Source organism: Mangifera indica, chromosome 14 (assembly GCF_011075055.1).
Source record: "Mangifera indica cultivar Alphonso chromosome 14, CATAS_Mindica_2.1, whole genome shotgun sequence".
Taxonomy (NCBI): Eukaryota; Viridiplantae; Streptophyta; class Magnoliopsida; order Sapindales; family Anacardiaceae; genus Mangifera; species Mangifera indica.
Window position 1 is genome coordinate 9,893,516 of NC_058150.1, and position 17,661 is coordinate 9,911,176.

Here is a 17,661-nt window from a genome sequence, read left to right on the forward strand (position 1 = left end):
GGCCAAATAAGAAGTTAAGTCCATGCTTTTATAAGCCCTATGAGATCCTAGAAAGACTAGGACAAGTTGTATACAAGCTGAAACTTTCATCATCTACTAAGATCCTTCTTATTTTTCATATTTCAGAGTTAAAGAGAAGAGTTCGCCTTAATATTTCGAGTTAACCGCTCTTGGCTTGTTTGAGTGATGAAACCAAGCTAGTGGTGCATCTAGAAGAGATTAAGGAGTATAGATAATCACCACAAGGAGAATTTGAACTCCTTATCAAGTGGCAACAATTACAAGAGTGTGATAACACATGAGAACTATGATAACACAAGGGGGGAGGGAGGGATTGAAAGTGGAAAAAAGTGAGAAAGAAAGTGAATTGAAAAAGGTCATTTAGTTGAGAGACACTTGCATGAAATGAAGAAGAGAGTGGAAATAGAAAGGAAAAATTAGAGAGAGAGAGAAGACATAGCAAGCAAAAGGTCTCAAAGTTGCAACTTGCAAGGATTTTGGTTTTGTTTGTTCTATTTCAGAAGCAGTCAATCATACTATACTGGATTTTGTTACTATCCCCTTGAGGTCAACCCTTCTGTTTTTTTTTTTCAAATTTATGAAATAACAAAATCCCCTATTAGTTCAAGTTTTTATCCATTTTTGTTATTCAATCAACTAGGATTATAATTCAAGTAGTCCATAATACATGTTTGAGTATACACAATATCATCAAAAGATTACAAATAAAAAATAATGTCATAAATAAGATAATATTGTTAGAAGGATGAATAAATCATACTCAAACCGAGCATCAAACTTCACTTTAGTAAGTTTAACTCAATTGAGCCAAACACATATTTTATTTTGAGTCTAAAAAGTTAATATTTCTAAAATTATCAAGAAAAAAAAAATACATTGGAGAGTCCTGTAACAATGTCTCGCAACTGCAAAAATACTAACAGCAATTTTTCACAATTGTAAAATATTGAAAAGCATCGCAATGCTCCACTTCAAACCAAACAGTCTCAATGAAACTCAACCTTGCTCATTACTTTAGCATACTTCTTTAGTAAACAAAAGAATTTTGTTGCTCAAAGGATCAAAAAATCCGGGGCAGTTTCAGAATGCCTACGGAATGTCTTATTATTGTTCAGATAGTACACTTGAATAGCACATATTAATATTGGTAGGAAAACAAAGAAATATTTTCTATTTTTTAAACTATAGTCTCATACAAAAACAAAAATATATCTTTCCCTAAGAGACAATAATATAAGCAGAAAATGTTGATAATTGAGGACAAAAAATATATTCCTAGTCTAAGATGAAAAGTATATAAGCGCTGGCGGCGCCATATATGTATATGTCAGAGCAGGTGGAAATTGGGAGAGATTGAAATCAAGTTCTTCGCTCTTCTCTATCTAAACACCCAGCGGCCATGGTCCTGATCACTCTTTGCCATCCAACCCTCAGAAGTGATGAAGACATCTTGAAAAAACAAAAAGAATTTCATATATTCCTAATGATTATTCCACCGTGATCATTCTTAGACCTAATTTATCTCCTGTACCATCCAATGTACCCTCCCAAAAGAATTTCTTCAAGGAAAACTCCTGCAATGAATATTTGGTTCAGTAAAGGAAACAAATATTCCAGCTGTGAAAACTGAATTAAGAAACAGAAGAGGATCTTCCTGTCACCATTTACAATTCAAAGAAACAAATCATATTGCTTGCTTGGAACAAGTAGCATAAGAACTAAGTAATAGCATTTAAATTATAGAATGATTTTGAGACTCGTTCAACATTCTAACTTCATGTTTCACTTGAATTTTTCTTATATCTTCAAGGCCTTGTTGTGTATCTTTCACAAAAATTATGTTTTCCCAAACTTCAGTGAGTATTTTTTTGGATGCCAAGTTCTAAGAAAACTATAACTGTTGATCCAAAGTTAATAGTAACAAATAATTCAACTAAGAATATATGAATTTCAATGTTAAAGTTTAGAGAAAGAACCAAGAATAACCTATCACAAGCCTCTGACACTAAATACTCTATACACTGGAAAAAAAAAAAGGGCTGTATCTCTTTTATAGGTATGATCAGGCATGAATGCAACATAAGATATGAGTAACATATGAATAAAGTTGGTATAACATACTCATAGAAACATTTAAGTGGGAAGAAATGGCTGTCGCTCATCAGATCCTACACGATGACTAGCCTGAAAGAGGGTGAAACAGAAAGCATGTGAGTCTACACAACAATGAAAGAGAATTTCTACCAGATAAGGCAAAATAAGCAACTAAAAATTCACCTCTTCATTAGCTCCAGCAGTCATGTTTATAAATGAATCTTTGGACCTGGACAGCAAGAAATAAATATTTGATCATAAAGACAAGCAATTCCATTATTTTTCCAGTACTCCAGGACAATTCTTACAACCAAAAGACAAAAAAAAGGTAGAGAATCAATATAAATCTGATGCTAAATTAATAACAGCGGGTAGCTTTATCTTATTAGAACAAAACCATAAGATGATACAAGAGATGCATAAGATCAGAACAAAGTATCTAAATACCTGTGGTTCTCCTCAACCTCTCTCAATTCTAGCATCCCATTTTGTGGTTCATCTTTAACTTTTGAAAGAGGTGAAAAGAACTGCAGAGAAAATAACACAGAATAACATGAATTTAAAAATAACAGCAAAATAATTTCTTAATACTAAATCATACACTCAAGAAATCTATTACATATAATTACCTGATGCATTGAGATGAACACGATAGAAATTCCTAGCATAAAGTTCATAGTTAATTTATGACCAAACAGAGCAGCAGATGCTATGCCTGTAAAGATTGTGGCAACTGTTGAAGAGTACTTCTTCAAGATTGTATCTGAATCAATCAAATGACAACACAAATTAGTTTGTGTAAAAATATACCCTAACATGGTCTACAAGAGCAAAAATGTAAATAAAAATATTTATATAAAATGCTTCTGGGAAATCCTAATTCTAGTCTACACTAAAATAAAATATGGCCTTAAAATCAATTTGACAAAAAACAGAGTGAAAATAAAAAACACAAGTAATTGATAAATAAAAGTAACCTGCATATTTGAAAAAGAAAGAGGACAAAATTCCCTGTGCTGCATTATTAAAGATTAGAAGCATAGTAGCTTTTGAATGTCCTTGCAGGATATCAAAGCTTTCAGGACCTGAAACATTCAAAATCCAAAAACACAAGGGAAACACTCAAATTTCAATAGAAATTTAGCATGCACAAGCGCAACAAAATTATAAGCAAAGAGTGCATCAGTTATTTTCGGGCAAACACCTCATTCAGGTTAATTTATGTGCAGACAGAATAGACTGGCAAGTACATTGCAATCTAATATTCGCATAATATCAGGACTGAATCAGCTTCTTCAAAGGTATACATTTACATACAGTATGCAGATGGAAAGACAAAGTTTCATTATTATTTTATGATTAAAAACCCAACTATGCAAGAAACTGAAATAGCCTTATAAAAATCTAAACTTCCTCAAGTTTTACTTCTCTCAGATAACAGACTCTAAAATAGCTCCTTCCAAACATAAATGATTTTGATTATATTAGCTGTGTTCTCAATCAGAGTTTTACATTTAAAAAAAAAAAAGAAGAAATTCAAAATTAAGGATAAGAAGAAAAGAAAAAAACTCAAGGCCTTCCACAATATATAATCTCAACTTGCTTATACTACTAAATGAAAAAGATCCTGTCCATACCTTTGATAATGGCAGTTACCAGTATACCTAGAAAGTTGAACATCGCACCATAGCCATATAAAAATAAATTCTGCAAGCCAAAGAAAGATTTGAGACAACAACTAGCTGAAACTATACATTTCTTAAAAATCAATGACAAGATAATCACAGGCTAGAATTCTCAAATTATTTCCCAACCTACACAGAAAATTTCACTAAATCACCGTATCTCACCTGTAAATAGATGCTTGTGTCATATTGGCTCTTCAGAGCATATTCATTGTAGACAGAAGCGAAAGATGGAACTGTTACCTGTAAAATGAACTCATAAGCCTCCAATTTGCAGAACACGTCTCAAAGATAATAACACATTTTGTAGAGGAAAACTGCCTATACTAACTGAATGCTAGGCCAGCACTTCTCTAATGCAGGATAAATAAGCAACCAGCATTACCATAAACAAGAATTAGCACTTATCACTCACAAAGATCAATGTATAGATGTATGCACCAGTCGCAACTGGAAGGCCCAAAGCAGTTGTCCCTTCAGGCAAAGAACGCAGCTGGTTTACACTAATTCCAATAAGCAATAAGGCAAGAGCTTCCCACTGTAGCAAAAGCAATAACCAATATTTTGCAAATACCATATTAAAAGAAGCATTGAAATTGAACCATGTACAGAAACAAGTGAACACAGAAGAGTTACAATTAAAATTTCTCCAAATAATGTTTAGAAAAGCTAAATATGGAAATAAGTCCAACTAGAATATGGAACTAACCTGAATGATGGAAAATCGGCGTCTCATTATTATCTTTAACAAAACAGCAATTACCAGCACCTGCACATTCACAGTCAAGCCAAAAAACGTGAAACCTAGAAGAAATAAACTATGTTTAATTAGGAGAAATAACTAGCATTTCCATAACTCTTAGGAATATATTCATTCAAACCCAAAGGCACAAACACCCCAAACTTTGAAATGCAACATAATTAAGAATTAAGATTAAAAAAAAAAAAAAAAAAGAGGAGAAACAATACATATTAGGTAAAGGATCACACCCAGGAGCTGAGAAAATCAATGCATTGAGGGTGTATAATATAAACATACTGATAAAAATAGCACTGCAAATAGAACTACCTTCAGATTGCTCAGCATTTTCACAGTTGCAGGATTGAAATACAGCTGCAAAATAAACAAACAGTATCAATCAGTTATGATTTTAATTTTAAAAAGTAAATTAGTGAGCAATAGAAAATGAAAATAAAGCAGAGCAGCATATCTTCACAGTTAAATTTTGGTCTGTCAATTTGCATTCTTTTGCAACAAGTCAGTTAATTTCTATGAATCCCTGATAGTTCTACAAGTTCATACAATTCTAAAATTAGCTTATGTATTTTGAAGGACATCCCAACTCCTAGCAAGAGTTAAAGGCACTATAAGCACCTAGGCACTTGACACAAAATCTTGCAAAAAAATGAAGGCAACTTGCATAAGGCATACAAACATGAAGAGTATCACTTTGGATATTCAAAAGATTATACTAAGATAGCCAACAAAAAGAATTATACCTGCATGATGAATTTTAGATAGTTATTGATTGCATATAAAAATGCTGGAACAGCGAGAAGTGCATTGTTGCGGGCTGCCTGCAATAAAGTCATAGGAGGTTGCTAAGAACATAGGCCATCAAGTGGGAGGCCTTTATTGTCAGCATTCTTACACTAGAGATCAGAATCTTTATCAACGGCCAAAAACAAGTGCAGCAAAATTAAAATGAATATAAAAATTTCCTTAATAAGGTAAAAAAAAGAATCTATGCATGGATAAAAATATAGCAAGATTCTAAATTTTACAATAAACCCAATAAAACAAGATCTATATCTGAGAACCATATCCTCGTAATCCAAATTTTGACTGCAAAAATTCCAATATCAACAAGAAATTGATACCTGCAAAAATGTGGACATTGAGAGAAGGGGCTTTTCTCCAACTTTTTGATGCCTGGCCTGCAGATTTAACGAAAAATCTTGACAAGGTCATTTAATGTGAATGCAAATCATAAAAATGCATAATACATCACTCAGAAATTTCCACCATAAAACTCAGTTTACTTCAGAGTAGAATCAGCTACCAGAGACAACCATCTCTCTTTTCAGCCTAGAATCTACCAACTTCTCTCCCCAATTATCTTTCCTTCCCTCACACAAACACACACTATTGATTAACTTTTGATTCAGCTTTAATAATAAAAACAAAGCACAATCACTACCATTTGTGGAAGCAAATAAGAAAATATAATTAACCAATAATGTCAAATCATCCACTTAAAAAAGCACCTTCACTGCAGAAGAAGAGCTAATCTCATAAAGTATTCAGAGAAAATTGACAACAAAATGCAAGAAACAAGCTATTTATCGAGCACAAGAATAGATTAAAAAAAAGTATACCTGGAACAGAAGCATAACAATTGCGAATAGAACTTTTGCAAGTTCAGTCAAAAAGTTTACACTAATGGGGCTAAACTTGAAACGGCCATCAACCTTGGACATATATACTAGAATCGGCTGCCAAATAAAATTTTAAAATTTAATGTGTCAATAATCTAGATACAAGGATCAAGTATTTGAGATTACAGTATGGTAAGAGGCCTTCACTAAACAAATGCAAACCATATGTATCATTGCCAATAAACATCACACAAGCTAACAGCCAAATGCAGGAAAAATAACAATTGGAAAAAAAAAGTTAGTTACAAAAATCAAACACATAGCAAAGTACATATCTAAACCATTGCTTTAAAACTCAGATTGGACCAGCCACTTATACGGGGAAACAGTGACAAATCCACTTCGGGTCATGACTAAAACCTGTTTTAGTCATCAAACTAGATTGACAACCAAGTAAATCATACCAGGCCACAGTTTAAGTCATATTGGCATCATTGGTATGCTCGGTCAACCCATGGACCAACCCTTTGACCAGGTCAAGGCCTGGCCTGGGGCTAAAAACATTGATCTGAACTTAGTTCCCTTAAAAGATGAGTCCATGGGCGAAGTTTACACGAATAAAGCATAAAATTAAGGGGTCCTCAAATACTAAACAATTAAAAAGCAATAAAATGGAAAATGAATCTACCTGTAGACCAACTAGCATACAATCACCAACAACAAGGACGACATTGAGAAAGCGCTGCTTTGAAGACACCCTGTTCTTATGTCGATCATAAGCCCTGGACACAGATTTGGTAGTGGGGGAAACCAATTTGGAATGGCAGACGCTGCATTCTATCATCCCGTTTTTCATCGATTTACCCCCAAAAGAATTTGTTGTACTCTATACAAAAATGAATCTGCCCAAACAACAACAACAAACAAATCCAAGTAAGTCATCAAATCCACCACCACAAATTCAAATTCCCAAAACACAAAGCAATGATATGAACTCTTACAGTATTTTAATTAATTCCAAAAGACACAAAATCTCGTATTGAATCAATACGAAACCGAATAAAAACACTTTTTCTAAATTTTATTAACCAAACAGATCATAAACTTAACGAACCAATCAGATCTTGCCACTTCACAACCAATCCTCTCAAATTCAGAAATCAAGAACCATAATGACGATCTAGAAATCCACAATTCAGTCCGCACAAACAGATCAGATCTAAGCTGGAAGTAAAATCGCAAAACGCAACTTAAAGTAAATCAGATCGTGAAAGAAACGAGTCTCACCTAATTAGTTAGACCAACAATTGGATCATTTCACAAATTGTGCTTCGTTGCAAATTCAAAGCTTATTGATTTGATTTGGTTATGAATTGTGCTGGTTTAAAAGGTGAGCAAGAGAGAGAGAGAGAGGAAAAGAAGTCGAAGAGATGCGAAGAATATGCAGAGGGAGAACGAGAAGTGTGAATTGTGTGTATTTTGCCGGAAGACTTCTCTTTTCTCCTCTCTTTCTCTCTTAATGCTGTGAATTCACAAAACTGTGTCTTCTTTAGCGTTGAACTTTTGGAATAATTTTTTCCTTAGCTTTCAATAATTTTCTTTTAATTTACTTTATAATCTTAAGTGAACTTGTACTAAAAACACATTGCTAATTTGCCATCCCATGTCACAAATCCTAAGTATGCATTTAAATAATTGAGTCGAACTAAGTTAAATAGTTTAGCCCAATTGCATTTAAATAAAGCTCAAGCATAAGCTTAAGTTCACCGAATTAAGAATTTTTTGGATCAATCGCAAGTTTAAGATAGAAATGACTAACTTAATTTTATTTTAATAAAATTAAATTATATAGCTTATATATTTATCATTTATAGTAATAAGTCATAATGTAATATTTCAGAAGTGCAAGTACAATAGTTTAAACTTTTAAAAGTATATTATTATTATACTCAAGTCAAATTGCAAGCTCTCAAGTTTTACGAACTAAAAAACAACAATCATGTGCTCAACTAGACTACAATAAAGTTTAGCCTCGTTTGACATAAACTTAGTGATCAGCAATTAGCAAATGACTTATTGGTTTATAACTTTATGCATTTCTTAAGAATATATTGTTGAGAGGTGGGAGTAACAGGATCATTACCTTATCTACAACATTCCATAGCTTATAATGATCATCCTCAATGGTCCCCTATATTCAATCCATGTAGGGAGAAGGTCATATGTAAGCCTAGCCACGAATCACAATCTCTCCCATAGTGAAAGGGAGATATCCAACGAAAAATGTGTGGAGCGTCATTCAATTCTCATAGATGTTCTCCACTCCAAATTACTAACGTCTTCACAATAATGCTAAGAAAGAGAAGACAAGTTGTAAAGGTGCACAATGCTTATTAGAAATAGCAAATGTTACAATAAAGTAACACTACAGTTTAATGAAGTGGTTCAAACTTTACATACCTCGTCATTCAATCATTCTTTGTAAGCGTTTATGGTCTTTAATACACAACGAAAGTACAAATTTAAAATTTTAAAACACAAATAATTTACCATAAACATGCACATGGATCCATTTGTAGTAAATTATCTTACAAACATCCTATCACAAACAAGTGATCTGTACGATCAAGAACATGTATCATACCCACATTAAAGGCTCTTACTCTTTGACAAGAATGAAAATGACAATAATCAATGCAAATCCCAAGGGAATGAAGACATCTGCAATCACTCTGAAAAGTCACAAGAAGACTACTAGGTGATATGTGAATGGGTAAGTGTTTGATATGCTGGGGTGTGCTCAATGTGTTTAAGGTGAAATTTTAGAAATTATAAAATTGTGTCTTTCTACATAGAGTCCATGCACAACTATTCAGTCGATATTTGTCTTATTTGTACAACTCATGATTATCCAGCTTTCAGGGTGAACAAGATCCATGGATAATACTTATCCAAGGATAATGCACAATTGTACATGGATCATGCATGGTTATACATGAGCCAAATTATCCTTATCTAACTTTATCTTATCCAATTGGATAAAACCCAACTTTCATAAATTATATCATATTTAAACACCTTAGGATTATTACATTTTGGTACATAAATGCAATAACTTGCACTTTGAGCCCAGAAGACATCTCGAGACTCAAAAAAGTCTATTGAGATATTGATTGAATTCATATTGAGTAATCATATGCCTTCAAAGTTTGATTAACTCATACTATGTGTGACCCATAAGCTCTTCATTAGGTTAGTAATGAATAAATTCGTATTAAGTTCTCGACTTAGTAATTATTTGTAATCAGACTAAAAATGAAATCTAATAAGGCATTATGATCACTCGACTAATGAAAAGTCAATGATTGATTGTTAACCTATTAGTAATATGGCTGCTCGTATAATTCGATTCTTTTGTCATATGACATCTTTTCAAAGTTAATGTATAGATTTAATATCTACCTTAGGGTGTTGCGATTGATACCTTAAAGCCAATCCTTATAGTGATAAAGTTCATTAATAGAAGTCATATTTATAATTTCTTATAACATTCTTTGTCTATGAAAGCATATGTTTATGCTTAGAAAAACGTCCTTAGATGATTGTACCATGATGAAAGAATCAATGCATGACACTTGATCTGAGATCTTTATATGTACATTAGATCGTTACTCTTAAAATGTTTGTAACTTTAATATTACCATGACCAAGGGCATGGTAATACTAATAGAGTTATCACAGTGTTGAATAACATTATCAAAAGATGATGATAGTTCTCATATGTCAAATTTGTTTGTTGACAACATGGTGCAAAACATGAGTGCATGTTGTAGACGTGTTTACTAGACATACCCACTAAAAGAATTTCATATAGATGGTTGCTCTAGTGTCTATGAAATATATCATCTTAATGAATTGAGGTACACGTGATCTTCTTGTGCAAAGATTTGTACGGTTTGCTAGAGAGTGCCAAATCATCTATTGATTTGTCATATCATACATATCTCAATACGGTCAATCATTATCTTTTTAGCAACCTTTTATAACTACGACATTGGTTTGATGTCAAACTATATTGATCTTTGTATAAGATATTCTAATGACCTCAAGTCAAAGGATCATATACACCTTCATTTGCTAAAATGATGTATTTCATAGATACTGGAGCAACCATCCATATAAAATATTCTTAATAGGTCTATTTTAGTGGACACACCTATGTATTCGATCAATCAACTGCCACCCCCATTTAAAATCCCACCACTTTGTGCTAAGGACCTCATTATAGATAGATGGATGCTTGATTCTTTATGGAAACTCTTACCTCAAAGTCTTCCCCCTAAGATTGAGTAGGTGAGGGCAATGCCTTGCTACCATCAAAGATTTTTAATAAGAGTTTTGAATGAGGTTTCTTTGCACTAATAACCTATACAATTTTGTTTTTCTATCATGACTCAAAGGACAATTTTATCAAGAGAATGACTAGGTAAGGAAGCCAAAAATGTTGGTAGTAGAAGATCTAAACAAAAATCATAACATCATTTGTAGTTTGGAAATCATACTAGTAGCCTAAATTCATAATTTCAATCGAAAAAAAAAAAGAAATGAGATTAGTTGTCTATAGTTTCTCGTCAACTATGAGTTTGTCCAAATTACATCGTTCTTCAAAAAAAATCACAAAACTTTATAACCCATTTAGTCTAACTAATAGGTAGATTAGGCTTCAACTACTAAATTATAAGAGGATACAATAAAAAAGATGAGCTACCATAAGCCAATCAGAACAAAGGACAAAATCCCTAGCATCCATTATCCATGACATCTAAAATTTTCCTCTTTTATTATAAGGGAAGAAAAAAAACTTAGTTTTCGAATCACCCATGTTATCCTTCATACAATTGAATCTTTCACATCTTTTGTTGCCTATATGGAGAATAAGTAAAGTGTTGGAGCCTTTGGGTTGTCCTTCTTTGAATAAAGATTTGTGAGGTCCTTTGTCATAGGCTTTATGACTCCTAAAAAGTGGTATAATATATAAAATCCTAAAATATATTGATATACATTTGGGTATAGTTGAAAAGGACCAACACCCAGTAGGCCAATCACTTCCTATGCAAATGGGTGCAAACGTAGAATCACCATACACCTCAAATAATAGCAAACAATGCAGCCCATCCTTTTAAAGGATCATTGTATAGGCATTCTTATGCTTATGCAATGTAACACCCCTTTTAGATACATACCTCTACCTACCCAAAAAGATGTGCACAATTAGATTATTTAATTCAAAACATTGTAATTTAAGGTCTAATCATAAATATTCAAACATGTAAAAAGGTAAAATCTAAATAAATATCTCATTTTATTAAAACTCATAAATATAAGAAAGGTTTAAAATTTCAATCTAAGTAGTTAATATGCATAAAAAAATATCAATTGTATTTGAATGTCATCAATACATGAATATAAAGAAATATATAAACATGAGTATCATGCCCTACACCCTTGCATAGCTGCTCACTGAACTGCTGACTCCTTCGCATGCCTCGTTACTCACTTCTACCTATAAAGCAAAAAAAAAAATGCATGAGTGAAAAATACTTAGTAAGTCAATAACCTTTCAGCACCTTGAATACTCTTATAAACTAATAAACCTGCCATTTCATTTGTGAATCTTGATATGGACACAACTCAATACTCTTGTGTCTTAACGTAAGCCATTCACATAGGTGACTAAGGCCTATATTGAAATCAATATATTTGATGTATTAGTGAAAGCATAAGACACTTTATATTTCACTATCTACCATGTCTTACACACATGTTATATGACCTATTAGGCTAGCTAACTAGGACACCCTGTTCACATAAGAAAAAATTTGGTAGCAGTTCATTCCCTTATCACATAAGTTAATTAAAACTGTTGTCTAAACTATCTTGAGATAGCCTCTATCATGGATACATATGTGTTGCATCCTACTGACTGCGTGAGTAAATATCTGAAAAATCACAATCATTACCATATGCACCTAAATTGAACTAAGTGACTATGCACCTTGACATCGAGTGTATAATGCATCTTATAGGCATCCAACCCTATCACTTTCACTTATCTTGTCAGTTTTACACATAATTGGTGATGAACTAGATTTAAACAACTCTACTTAACTTTTTTTTATTTTTGACCCCGAATCTAACTTAGTCGAGATCACATGTTGTCTCTTACAATCAGGTTCTTTCTAACTGTAATTGTCTTGTCTTTCTTACTAGGGTTTCTTATTCTTTCCTTTTTCTTCTTATTCTCCCTCATTGTTCTTGAATTAAGGGTAAAATAGTCTTTTTAATAACTACACAGGTTTGTGCATGAGATGCACCCTCGCGTGCCTCTTTTCAAGTACGAAGTCCACTTTTGGAAAGTCACACATGACGTACATGCCATGTCACATGATCATGTATGTCTTTCCTTAAAACGAGTCTTATTTTGTTTGAAGGACACACTGGCGTGTTTAGGGTAATACAAAATCGTGTGTCATGATCTAGTGATCATGAAATCCTGCGGATTCTATAGGTTCTGGCTAGACACTAAAAATCCAAACATACACAACAGTTCACAAACAAGTTTCTATACACCCTAAATCAAATGTTCATAACTATAACCATACAAACTTGATCAGCTAATCAAATCATTGGCAATCATCATCAACAACAATACTCAATACATTGCATATCAATCTTTACATTTGTCAAAACCTAATTTTTTAATCCAGATAATTTGTTCACTATGTTAGAGCATCAATATTTTCATTAATAACACACATACACATATCTTGATCATTAGATTGAAAAAAAGACCCTTATGCTTTTTAGGATTACCACTATGTGACCACAACAACAATCAATAGTTTATCTAGTTTAAAAAGGGTCAAGAACCACCACTTGTCTTTCAGTGAACAAGCAAGCTCTTTGCATGGTTGTGGTGTTTTTGGTGATTAGCGACTTCTTTTAGGCGACCACAAGTCTCTCCTCTCACTGCTCTCTCATTTAGGTGTAGCTATGGGTGTGAAAAATATATCAAAAATTAGGTTAAATGTGGTTTTTTTTTTTTTGCTCTTAGACATGACACAAAAACATATATCTACAATATATAAGCATATGTCGTGTCGTACAATTAAGGAAACACATGATCTTTTCGCGATTCTTATCTTATCTAAAAATTCAAACTTGCTGACAATGTATAATCATGTGTGCCTCTACACATAAGCAAACATCTCTGTGGGAATACTAATTAACTTATTTAAAAATCAAGAGAAAAGACTAGAATGCTTTTGGACTTATTTTTAAAAGTTATATGTAACTCAATAGAAATGTCATAACTCAATTCAATGCAAACTAATTCTACTATAGTATGAGGAGACAATGTTACATTCTCGCTAGCTTTAGGAAGACATGTCAGGAAAGCTCCTTTATTAATTTGTTCTCTCCTTGAAACATAGATGTAAATTTGGTAGGATATTCTTGGACACTCCGTCTTAATGACTTTTTTTTTCTACGGATTATAAGGACAAAAAGTAACATCCCTCCCCAGAAGTGCTATCTTCTAGAGAAAAAATATTACGAATTAATATTTGGAGTATTTATTTTAAAACAAATTTTAAAATGAACTCTCGCTAAAAGCATTCTAAAATTATTCTGAGAAAATTGAAAATCTAGAAGCGAACAAAAGATGTATATATTTCATATAAAAACTCATTCGAAAACATTTGAGATCATGGAGTAATCATATACATGCCCCTAGATACAACTATAAAACTATCTAAATAGGGCCAAAAATCAACAATATCATATGTATGTAACAAAAACCATAAGTAACCAGCCCCAACTTGGATCTATCTTTGCTGACCTGACTTTGCCTCATAGCTACCTCAATCACTTGTACCTACAATCATGAAAGAAAATGAAGTGAGAGATAAAAACACTCAGTAAAGGGAAAGAATTAAGTAAACTATCTCATTTCCTATTCTAAATCACTCTCGGGACTCAATCTCATATCATAGCCTCCTTAATGAATCGAAGGGATAATCTAATTCATTATTTACTATCTAGGTCACACTTTGTCCCATCTGGTGTCCATTTGATACTTTTTGGAAGCTAACTACAGGGATTTGACACCTTTCTAAGCTTGAGCTCTCTTCCTTTCTCTCACTACACAATTTCTAAATTTGAATTATATTCTACTATGAGCATGCTCTACTGCGAGTGGACCTTACTATGGATCTATATCCTACTACAGACATATCCTACTGCAGAAGCGCCCTATTATAGGCGGTGTAGCATAAAATGCCTCCTTATAGTTCATAGCATGCATACGTGGGTTATCTTTTACTAATCTTGCTTCCATCTAAAGCTGTCCATAACCCACCAGGTCATACTTTTAGGACGATCCCTGAATCTTGAGTCTTACATTCCTTTTCTTTTTCTCTCCTTTCTTTCTTTCATTTCTTTCTTTTCTTCCTTGTCTTTTTCTTCTCCTTTTCTTTCTTTCTTTCTTTCCGAAAACTATAAATTACTATTTATTAGACTGTTCACTTGGTACAATAGTCTTTTTGTTTATGCAATTTAATAGTCCAAATAGTCTCTAATTCATACAAACTATATATCATTGAAAGGAGGATTCAAAGAGCTTTTCAACAACCTATAACAACACTTATGATTCATCAGATAAGGTAATTAAAACGTAGGATGAAATCAGTGGCAAAAAACTATATTTACTGTTTATTTAGTAAGACAGTCTTTTTGTTCATACAATTTAATAGTCCAAACGATCTCTAATTTATATAAACTATATATTATTGAAAAGAGGATTCAAAGATCTTTCCAAAATGTTATAATAGCACTCATTATTCATCAGATAAAGTAGTCAAAATATGGGATGAATTCAATGGCAAAAAACTATATTTACTATTTATTTCATAAAACAGTCGTTTTGTTCATAAAATTTAATAGTCTAAACGGTCTCTAATTCATACAAGCTATATATAATTGAAACGAGGATTCAAAGAGCTTTCCAGAAAGCTATAATAGCACTTATGATTCATCAGATAAGTTAGTCAAAATGCAGGACAAATTCAGTGGTAAAATTGTAAATATTATCCAACTTTTTGCCATGAACAAAATCGCATACATAGATATCCCAAATGATAAAACAACATTTCTCAACTTCAAAACCATTATTGATAACATAGAGCCAAGGAACCAAAAGCATAAAATATGAAACATACCAAAAATAATTCCACTTACCTTGTTTCAAGCCAATCCTTACCAAGTTGGCTCCCTTCTCTTTATCTTGCTTCTTTTATCACCGAAACCACCTTAAATCAACACCAAAACACACTAACATATTCATATAACATGCATCCAATATGTATAAACATAGGTAAAGGGAAAAGAAAGAGATCTTTTAGTTATCAAGGCTTCCAAAGTGCTTTCTTTTTTTCTTTCCTTACTTTGTCTTACAAAACCCTTTCAAATCCTCTTTTTTTCTTCAAAAAACAAAGAAAATAGCATGAAGAAGGTCGAGCTTCTAGAATGGATAGGAGAAAAAATGTCTCAAAGTAAGGTCAAAAGACATAAATATCTCTGAAATGTACCTGAGAGTATTACAAAACATCCATAAAAGGCAAACCTTTTGACTTTATGTAATAATGGACACCATTATCATTAGAACCCTTTAAAGACATATGAAATGTGTAGAAAACTGTCATCAATGAAAGATACAACAAAGAAAGTGTTAAGAATGAACATCAATTCAAAAAAGATCTTAACTTAGCAAAAGTAGGGGAGGAAGGCACTACCTAATAAAATGTTTGGTTTGAAAGCTAGGGTTTCTTCAAAGAATGCATAAGGAACACTTATGACTTATGTAAAGATCTAACAACTCATTTATAATCAATTGAGGAAAAAGCAGGTGAACATCCACATCCTTCAAAGCCACTCCTGAGTATTTGTCAACCATTTACTCAAAATGGAAAAGTCTGGCCCTCAAGACATCATGACTTTTGAAATGACTCAACTAACATGCGATTCATGTATGCAACAAATTAAGTGCTCATCATCTATCGCTATTGAGCTACTTCGAACCTTGACTGACCACATGCAATTAATTTGTGCAACATAAGAGTTTTAGTAATGGTATTTACACTCCTAAAATTGAGGGGCAATTGTTAGGCTATCAAAAATCTTCCTTGAAGTTAACTCTCTCATAAAATGACAAATAATGACAAACGGATAGCAACTAAAAAATTGCGACCATCATATGACAACTAGAATGGTGCAACTAAGTAAGTACTTTAAAGGATCAAAGTTTGAGATGAATCAATTGTCTTTTTTCTTTAAAAAATATGGTAGCGATGAAACTCATCTGAGCTAGATCGTCCTTTTAGAATTAAATCAACCACATCAAATAAGTCAAATATATTTTTTTTTTTTTTAAAAATATGGTAGCGATAAAACTTATCCAAGCTAGATTATCCTTTTAGAATTGAATCAACCACATCAAACAAGTCAAACTTTAGGTATAGTGATCGACTCTATAATTATTACATCAGTTAAGTCAATAATTTAATTTTGAAATATCATCTAGAGATATTTGAACCTATAGCCTCTTACGCGTGGACCCCCTCTATTGCCGTTCAAGCAATTCCTTGGAAGCATGAATCAATTATCTTCTAAAAGCCTTGTAGCTAGATATCTAGGCCACGTTTGTCCCGACCTCAACAATGAATCAACACTAAGTAGAAGTTTTCTATTATCAAGAAATCAACTTATATAATTTAGCAACAGTCAATAAAATGTACTTATTCCACCAATCATTTTGGAAGCCGCCATCCGATTATGACTTTTAATTACTACATTTTCTAAAATATAATTCTCTTACAAAATAATTTCAGTGTGCTCCATTCTCTACTGTAACTTCCAACGATCCAATTTTAGTCACATCAAGCTAGACCATCGTATTTAAGATGTGCACTTGGCCCTTTCTAAGTAATCTGGAGTTAGTTTAGTTGTTTAGTGCAATGTTCAATATTTTGTAAATATTTTTCGATCGCCAGTCTTTGGTTTCGACTTTATGCCTCCAGACCATTCTCATTATCGATCCAAATGAATTACATATAGTCTCTCCTTAGCCGATTGGTGGTTTGATATACATTTATTTGACGCCTACCAGACTACATGTGCATTGGTATAGGAACAAAATTAGTAGTACAACACAACCTGCTCTTATGTATGGTAACCCCTTTTCTTCTAACCATTCTATTTAGTTTCAAGACTGTATATATATGTCTATTTGAGGTTAAAGCAATTGTTTCAAGTCCTCCATTAGTTTTGGTCTTTTTCATCTCTTTTATTTTTGTTCTATGTTTGCTCCTAACCATATGCTTTCTGCACTTAGATGTTTTCATTTTTTTTGTTTGCTTCGACTTAG

The 17,661-nt window shown here is 32.6% G+C and overlaps 1 protein-coding gene across 2 annotated transcripts; it reads right to left on the bottom strand.

Annotated features, from left to right (window-relative positions):
- Positions 1 to 1,081: 1,081 nt before the first annotated feature.
- On the bottom strand, positions 1,082 to 7,834 carry LOC123196795 (CMP-sialic acid transporter 2-like). Of its 2 annotated transcripts, XM_044610924.1 has the most exons (17): positions 7,467 to 7,834; positions 7,294 to 7,359; positions 6,868 to 7,081; positions 6,180 to 6,296; positions 5,682 to 5,738; positions 5,301 to 5,378; positions 4,870 to 4,914; positions 4,510 to 4,569; positions 4,216 to 4,338; positions 3,966 to 4,043; positions 3,753 to 3,822; positions 3,093 to 3,200; positions 2,745 to 2,878; positions 2,563 to 2,642; positions 2,299 to 2,344; positions 2,143 to 2,205; positions 1,082 to 1,595 (listed from the first exon to the last, which is right to left on the bottom strand). In XM_044610924.1, the coding sequence occupies exons 3-16, from the start codon at positions 7,033 to 7,035 to the stop codon at positions 2,155 to 2,157; spliced, it is 1,215 nt and encodes a 404-aa protein (XP_044466859.1). In that variant the 5' UTR covers positions 7,036 to 7,081; positions 7,294 to 7,359; positions 7,467 to 7,834; the 3' UTR covers positions 1,082 to 1,595; positions 2,143 to 2,154. The 2 variants fall into 2 exon arrangements, with proteins under 2 accessions (XP_044466859.1, XP_044466858.1); XM_044610923.1 differs by lacking the exon at positions 7,294 to 7,359 and having other exon boundaries at positions 7,467 to 7,833.
- Between the last annotated feature and the right edge of the window lie 9,827 nt (positions 7,835 to 17,661).

Excerpts from the sequence above, each read along its gene's own strand:
- LOC123196795 (XM_044610924.1), bottom strand. The coding sequence starts at position 7,035 with ATGAAAAACGGGATGATAGAATGCAGCGTCTGCCATTCCAAATTGGTT. Across the intron at positions 4,044-4,215 it reads ACATCTATACATTGATCTTT|GTAACAGTTCCATCTTTCGC; the intron begins GTGAGTGATAAG and ends TTCATTTTACAG. Across the intron at positions 2,345-2,562 it reads GAGGTTGAGGAGAACCACAG|GTCCAAAGATTCATTTATAA; the intron begins GTATTTAGATAC and ends CTTGCTGTCCAG.